The sequence below is a fragment of the Heteronotia binoei genome, chromosome 15, assembly GCF_032191835.1.
Source record: "Heteronotia binoei isolate CCM8104 ecotype False Entrance Well chromosome 15, APGP_CSIRO_Hbin_v1, whole genome shotgun sequence".
Lineage (NCBI taxonomy): Eukaryota > Metazoa > Chordata > Lepidosauria > Squamata > Gekkonidae > Heteronotia > Heteronotia binoei.
In genome coordinates, this window is record NC_083237.1 from 10268498 (window position 1) to 10276744 (window position 8247).

General features: G+C 41.8%; 1 protein-coding gene across 1 annotated transcript; it reads left to right on the forward strand.

Annotated features, from left to right (window-relative positions):
• The first annotated feature begins 2118 nt into the window (after positions 1-2118).
• Positions 2119-7934, forward strand: LOC132582960 (vomeronasal type-2 receptor 26-like). Its single transcript, XM_060254625.1, has 4 exons — positions 2119-2397; positions 4964-5191; positions 5522-5648; positions 7036-7934. Exons 1-4 carry the CDS (start codon positions 2119-2121, stop codon positions 7932-7934), a joined length of 1533 nt encoding a protein of 510 aa, XP_060110608.1.
• The last annotated feature ends 313 nt before the right edge of the window (positions 7935-8247 follow it).

An 8247-nucleotide genomic window follows, 5' to 3' on the forward strand; every position in this document is an offset into this window, starting at 1 on the left:
GAATAAGCTTATTTTTCCATTTTTAGACAGAACAGTAGCAAATGCATATAAGTCTTGCCTGGAGAAACTTCTAATTGATGAAAATCTGCTTATCTCCAGACAAATAGCTAAATTCTGTTACCATTTGGTAAAATCCCATAAGAAACATGATTCTGTATGATTTGTATGACCCGCCGAAATTGCATGATTTATATGATTTTATAGACATCCGACATTTGACATTTTAGACTCATTTTAGACTTTTAGGATTCTTATAAGGTTTGAAGGTTTTTATGTTCAAATATACTTTTTGGAAATTTTTTGGTGGTGTTAATAAGGATGTAATTGTTAATTGCCGGTGCCTTGAAAATAATGGTCTTTGATTGTAAATAAATATTTATACATTCATTCATAAACATCTTGTGTTCCCATAGCAGTCAATAGCTTAATTACTCGACAAAGTTTGTTTGATAAGGGTCTGGGGTTGGCAAGTCTGACTAGAAAAATCCTAAATTGGAGAACAATTGGAGAAACGTCAACTGCGGGGTGACATGGCAGGTTTACAATCTTAATCTACAAGATTATGCATGGGATAGAGAAGGTAGAGAAAGAAGTACTTTTCCCCTTTTCTCACAATGCAAGAACTCATGGGTATTCAAATGAAATTGCTGAGCAGTCTGGTTAGAACTGATAAAAGGAAGTACTTCTTCACCCAAAGGGTGATTAACATGTAGAATTCACTGCCACAGGAGGTGGTGGTGACTACAAGTATAGACAGCTTCAAGAGGGGAATGGATAAGCATATGGAGCAGAGGTCCATTAGTGGGTATTAGCCACAGCTTATTGTTGGAACTCTCTGTCTGGGGCAAGTGATGCTCTGAATTCTTGTGCTTAGGGGGGCGGGCACAGTGGAAGGACTTCTAGCCCCACTGGTGGACTTCTTGATGACACTTGGGTTTTTGGCCACTGTGTGACACAGAGTGTTGGACTGGATGGGCCATTGGCCTGATCCAACATGGCTTCTCTTATGTTCTTATCCTAGATTTTTTTTTTTGGGGGGGTGGTGCCTGAGGAGGGTAGAATTTTCAGGAGGGGAAGAACTTATTGTGATCTAATACCATAGACTGTGTCCTGTAAAGCTGGAGTTTTCACCAAGGGAAGTGATCTCTGCAGTTTGGATATTGGTGGTTAATTCCAGGGGACCTCTAGCCCTCATCTAGAGGTTGGTAGCTCTACAAGGGCTTGTTGGTGGTGTTTGTTCATAACAGAGAACTGGATCAAAGATCCTGTTAATTGTTCCAAGAGGAATAGAAGTCAAGTTATACTTGAGTAAAAGTGGTACCCAGTGTGTCACTTTTGGTCCAAACCTCAGAGTGGTCATTACCTCCTTTGCAATTATCCACTTCACTCTAATTGGTTCAACTGATCAAAACTCCAGTGGTTTTTATGAAGCAGCTGGAAAGCAGTCAACAAATCAGAAAAAGACTATGAAATACCCTGTTGTATCACTGAGGGGGAGAGAAGGGACTAGACAGGACAATATCAGTCTGATCTCTCATGTCTGAGATCCAGAGAGAAGTTCCTCAGGATGCTGAAGCAAGTGGCATTGAGACTCCTACTGCTTCTCATAGCATGGACAGCAAATGGCAGGAGGTGTCCTGAGAATGACCCTCTCCCTGTGCCACACGAGTGGTATCAGCCAGGTGACCTCCTCATTGGAGGCCTTTCTTCTCAGATCTTTTACACGTTTCATATGGTTGATTTCAAAATACACCCTTCAGAGAAGTTCTTTGAGTTTCCAGAGTAAGAATCAGCTCCACTCCCATGTTCCATTATCTTGGTCTGATGAAATGCAGTAACAACAGGTATTCTGAGAAGTTTCAGGATGCTCAAAAGAAGGACTTGTAGTCTGGGTCCATTCCTCTTTTCCAATCCCTTTGACAGTCTTCCTTCTCTTTGCAGCACATATGAGATTTCTTCTCGGCTTCTCAGTTAAATTCTTCTTATACTGTTAAATTCTTATACTACTGAATTGCAGACACAGAATAGTCCAGAATTGTAACATGAACCAAGAAGGTGTGGCGTTTTCTTGTAACAGAGCATGTCATTCTCTCTCTCTTTTTAAGAATGGTGACAACGATGTTCCAGCATGCCCTGGCCTTGGCTTTTGCTGTCAATGAGATCAATGAGAATCCTCAGATCCTGCCAAATGTAACCCTCGGGTTCCACATCTCTGACAGCTACTCTGAGGAAAGGATGACTTACCGGACCACCCTGGACCTGCTTTTCAAATCACAGAGATTTGTCCCTAACTACAAATGTGATTCCCAGAGAAATGTAATAGCCATTGTTGGTGGATTTGATGCTGCTGTCTCCTTCCATATGTCAAATATCTTAGGTTTCTACAAGACTCCACAGGTAGGATCTTTGAAGGGAAGAATGAGTGATTTGACAAATGAACCCTTTCCATGTTCTCTCTCCTCTCCTCTCCTCTCCTCTCCTCTCCTCTCCTCTCCTCTCCTCTCCTCTCCTCTCCTCTCCTCTTCTCTTCTCTTCTCTTCTCTTCTCTTCTCTTCCTTTTTGATTTATTCTATCATGCTGAAGTTGGGAGAATGATGACTGCAACTTCTGTTTTGGTGTAAGGAACAAAATTCAAATCAGTGTGGATTCACAATCAAAAAGGGGAACAAAAGACATGGGGAGAGTTAGGCGACATTTAGGAGAACTTCCATGGGTTCTACAAGTAGGATATCGTGTGGAAGTATGAGTGATTTAACAAATGATCACTTTTCATTCCTTGAGTTATTTTGTGGAGAAAGAGTTGTTGTTTTTATGCCCTGCTCTTTGCTACCTTAAAAAGTCTCAAAGAGACTTCCAATCATATCTACTCCTTCTACCCACATCAGGCACCTTGTTAGGTAGGTGGGACAGAGAGTGTCCTCAAAAGAATTGTGGCCGGCCCCAGATCACCCAGCAGACTACATGCGGAAGAGGAGTAGGGAATCTGTTCCACCCATTACGAACCACTACTCCATGTTTACTCTCAGAGGGAGAACAGAAGGAAAATTCCAGCACCAAGACGAAAAGAATCTTGTCTGTTGATTGCAGAACAAAGTACAGATCTCAGTAGACTCACAGTGGGAAAGGGGAATGGGAAAACATGGTGATAATTTTGGTGATTTCTTTCTGTCGACCGCTTCCATCAAAATACAACATATCCCTGCTTAAATATATGTGCATTTTCTTTAGCTCACTTACGGCTCATTTCCCCCTGAAGAGAGAGATGTGGCAGAGTTCCCTTCCTTTTACCGCATGGTCCCAAATGAAACCACTCAATATATGGGAATCATTCAATTGCTTCTCTATTTTGCGTGGACCTGGGTTGGGCTCTTTGCTGCAGATGATGACAATGGAGAACATTTCTCACAGGCCCTGGAGACGTTGTTTTTCCAGAACAGGATTTGTTTGGACTTCACAGAAAAACTCCTGAAACAATCTGGATGGGACACTGTAAATGACCTGGAAGACTTAATCTTAAAAGTATATCGACCTTTGACACAGAGCAGAGCCAATACTTTTATCGTCTATGGAGGCTCTTCAACCCTCCTAGCTATGAATACAGGATTGTTCTTAGGAGTTCCTGCATATGGAGAGAATCCATTGTACAGAAAAGTATGGATTATGACAGCCCAAATTCTTTTCATACAATCCAGTTTTTTAAAGAGTTCGAGTTTCCTCCTGTTTCAAGGAGCTCTGTCATTCACAGTTTCCAGCAATGAGCTTCTTGGGTTCAGGACATTTCTTCAGAACATTAACCCTTATTGGGCACAAGGAAATGGTTTTCTCAAGGTGTTCTGGGAACAAGCATTTGGCTGTGTGTTTCCAAACTTTGGGCAGTCTATAATGACCAATGAAACATGTTCTGGGGAAGAGAGACTGGAGAGTCTTCCTGGGTTTACTTTTGAAATGGGCATGTCTGGGCACAGTTATAGCATCTACAATGCTGTCTATGCTGTGGCTCACGCTTTGCATGCTATGTACACATCAAGATCTAAGCCCAGAGGAACAGAAGATGGTAGAAGAGATGCATATCTAGCCAGTCAGCCTTGGAAGGTAATTCAGTCTCAATCCCAGTCTCAGATTTTTAATGGCATAACATAAAATAAAGAAATAGATTTGAAGGAAGGTATTTCTGTACAATGAAATGCCTTTGTCACCTTGTATATTATGCCATTTTATACATGATACTGTTGCCCTGTTCTTTAATGATTCCAGAAGGCCTTTGTTTAAAGTGAATAGAGTCATAGCTAAAATCTGTGACATTTATGGTGGTTATCACTCGGGAGAGAGCCTTCTCTATAGAGGCCCCCTATTGGTGGAACCAACTTCCAGAAGAATCAAGAGCCTTGCGGGACCTTGTCCAGTTCCGCAAGGCTTGCAAGACAACTTTATTTCAACTTGCTTTTAATCGATAGCCACATATGAGGATAATGCTCAAGGAGACTGAAACTGAAACGACTGGAATGTATTATTAGCACCAAATTGTTTTTAAAATGTTGAAATCATTGTATTGTTTAAGGTTTTAATTAGTTAATGTTTAATATTTGTACATGTTTTTACTGTTGTGAGCCACTCTGAGCCTGCTTCGGTGGTGAGGGCAGGATATAAATCCAATAAAATAAATAAATAAATTCCATTACTTTATGTATATGTTTAATGACAAAAGTTTTGTCAGCTCAGATGCCATCCTACAACTGGAACTAAAATAATAGGAAAGCTGTGCATTTTCAGCTATATCTCATAGCGGTTTACATCTGGGAGTGGGGCATTGTGACATCTGTATCAATGAGGAAGGTCATTTTACAAATCTATGAAGTGAAGCAGAACTGCAGCCGTAGTTCTTCTTCCAGATGTGTGATATTTTGGTAACTTAATAGAACCCTAATGCTATGCAACCCCTATTCCCTTTTTCTCATTCAACCAGCTCCACTCACTTCTTCAAAACATTTCCTTTAATAATTCAGCTGGGAGAACTATGTCCTTTAATAAGAAGAAGGAAATGGGGACTGGATTTGACATCATGAACATGGTCATGTTTCCCAACAAGTCCATCCTCCAAGTGAAAGTTGGAAGGGTGGATGTAGATGCTCTTGAAGGAAAAGGATTCATCATTCATGAGAATATGATTGTATGGCATAGACATTTTAACCAGGTGTGAATTGGAAGATATTTTCATGGAGAGAACTGAAGTCAGTTTTTGTTTGTTTTGTTTCTATGAATTCCTTGTTTTTCTCATAAAGGATAGGGCTTCAATCAAGAGGCAACCAAAAAAATAGAATTATTATCTGCTATGATCAGAAAATAGATGCAGAAGATTGCTTAGATTCTGTTCTCCTTTCTGCCACTTCAAATGTCTACCGGTGAATTATATTTTCATGACCAATGTGTAATCTCTCCAGTTCAAATGTCTACAGTTGAATTATATTTTTATGACCAATGTGTAATTTCTCCAGTCTTCAATGGCTTTCATCTACCGGTCTAGGTGGTGCCCGTTTCTGTGTGCAATGACCCCTGCCCCCCTGGTCAGCAGAAGAAAAAGAAGGAAGGGGAGAAGTTTTGCTGTTACGGTTGTGCTCTTTGCCCAGCAGGGAAGTTTTCCAGCCACAAAGGTGGGTGATGCAGTGAACTGGATCCCCCAAGTATTGAGAATGAAGAAAGGAACGAAATCCATTCAATGATAACTTACCATTGTATCTATTAAACAAATGTAGAACCAGTTCCCAAAATAGATTGAAGGAGGGATTTAGGTTAATAAAAAAGGAAAACTCAAATGGTGGCATATCTGCCGCAATGAGCCTTTGGTGAGTCTATTTCTCTGATACATTCGTATCCATTCCATACACTCTTTCCTCAGCTGCTTGCTTTTCCAAGTCCCTTCTTGCACTGCTTTTCCTCCCTAACCCTAGCCATTCAATTGTAAGCCTTGTTCTCCTCCTGTAAGTATACTGAGATCAATGGGATTCAGAGGGTGAAACTCTGCTTTGGAAGGCACTGTGACTGCTATACCTGTTGAAAACAGTCCTAGCATTTCCCAACTTTCAACCAATGCTCTCTATAAGCTGTGGATTCTTATGAGCGACAATTTTACTTTGTGAGCTATTGGTATTAAAGTTGTGAGCTACTGCAGCAATCCGTTTGCTCTGGGGCCATCCTTCCTGAATTAAGACAAAAATGTGTGAGACAGAGGCTAAAAAAAACCTGTGGGCTAGCTCACACTAACTCCACTTTGGGGGAACGCTGCTTCCAACCAATCTGGCATGCAGTTTACTGAGACAACCCATCATGGCTAAGCCCATCGGTACCAAGCAAAAAACCTTTGCATTTCAAATTTCCTCCTTCTAAACTCACTTCCTTAAGTGATCTTTTCGCATTTCCTTTGCTTTCACAATGTGCTGTCAAAACACACACATACCCCTCATTTTGTAAAACTAAATTGCAGATTATTTATGGCTGCCAGATCTAGACCAATTCTTGCAAAGTTCTCACATGCCAACCTATAAGATTTGCAATTTGTAGTGGGTTTATATCTAGTGCTAGAGCCAGAGTTTCCAACCTCCAAGTGGTGTCCCAAAATTGCAAAAGATTACAGGACTACACAGATCACTTTCTCCATAGGAAATTACTGCTTTGGAGGGTGGACTCTATGGCATAATACCCTGCTGAGTTTTCTCCCCAAATCCTGGCGTCCCTAATATTCCCTCCCCTCATTTCTAGGAAAATCCCAGCAACCCAAGTAACTCTCTCTGTCTATGGAGGTAGTTGCTATGGAGGTAGTCGCTTTTACTTCCCATTGAGTTTAGAGGGAGCATTAGCATATTTTCACCATTGCAAGAGAATATGAAAATCCTATTTAATATAACCACACTCAGACAGCAATTAAGAATGAGATGAAAGACAACAATCATATTGCTGTTCACACGTGTTAAATGTGACCTTGAGAAGGCTACAGCACACATCCATCAGCTCTGGAACAGACACTTTTCTCTTTCTTTTCAGATATGGATGACTGTTTCACATGTCCAAAAGATCAATATCCAAGCAGGAACCAGGATGGATGCATCCCTAAAATCATAAGCTTCTTATCTTTTGACGAACCTCTAGGAATCAGCCTGCTTTCACTTGCTTTTTCTCTCTCCATGAGTACAACCTTAGTTCTAGGAGTGTTTATTAAACACAGAGATACTCCCATCATCAGAGCCAACAACAGGGATCTCACCTACATTCTCCTTGTCGCCCTCCTGCTCTGCTTCCTTTGCTCTTTGCTGTTTCTAGGAGAACCAAGCAAGGGGACGTGCTTCCTCCGGCAATCTGCTTTTGGCATCATCTTCTCTGGGGCCCTGTCCTGTGTGCTAGCCAAAACCCTCACTGTGGTGGTAGCTTTCATGGCCACCAAACCAGGGTCCAGCTTGAGGAAATGGGTGGGGAAAAGGCCAGCCAGCATCATGGTCATCTCTTGCTCCCTCATTCAAGTAAGCATTTGTACAGTGTGGCTAGGAACCACTCCTCCTTTCCCAGATTTGGACACTCAGTCACTGACTACTGAGATTATACTAGAATGTAATGAAGGCTCTGTCCTTATGTTTTACATTGTCCTGGGCTACATGGGTCTTCTGTCCTTCATAAGCTTGCTTGTGGCCTTCGTTGCTCGGAAGTTGCCAGATAGTTTTAATGAAGCCAAATTGATCACCTTCAGCATGCTGATGTTTTGCAGTGTTTGGTTGTGTTTTGTTCCAACCTACCTGAGCACCAAAGGGAAACAGATGGTGGCTGTGGAGATCTTCTCCATCTTGGTCTCCAGTGCTGGATTACTGGTTTGTATCTTTTCCCCAAAGTGCTACATAATTGTGCTGAGGCCTGAACTGAATAAGAAGGATCAACTTATGAGAAATAATTAAGAATCTGCATTGCATATCTCCCCCACCCTCTGTTTTTATGTTTTTATCAGGGCAGTTACAGAGAACTTAGACAAGGGGCGTTTTCCCACAGAGCTTACCTCGGAGCGAGGTCCCTCTTCACCGCACAGCGTCTGTGTGGATTTCCCACAAACTGTTCCGAGGAACCAGAAAGTGCCGGGCCTTTTGCGTCGCAAATGTAAACCGCTAAAAACCAGTTTACGTTAGCGATGCAAAAGCCGCGGCTCTTCTTGGTTCCTCGGAGCAGTTGGTGGGAAATCCGTGCAGATGCTGCACGGTGAAGAGGGACGTCGCT

Excerpts from the sequence above, each read along its gene's own strand:
- LOC132582960 (XM_060254625.1), top strand. The coding sequence starts at position 2,119 with ATGTTCCAGCATGCCCTGGCCTTGGCTTTTGCTGTCAATGAGATCAAT. Across the intron at positions 2,398-4,963 it reads GTTTCTACAAGACTCCACAG|CTCCACTCACTTCTTCAAAA; the intron begins GTAGGATCTTTG and ends TCATTCAACCAG. Across the intron at positions 5,192-5,521 it reads GGCATAGACATTTTAACCAG|GTGGTGCCCGTTTCTGTGTG; the intron begins GTGTGAATTGGA and ends CTACCGGTCTAG.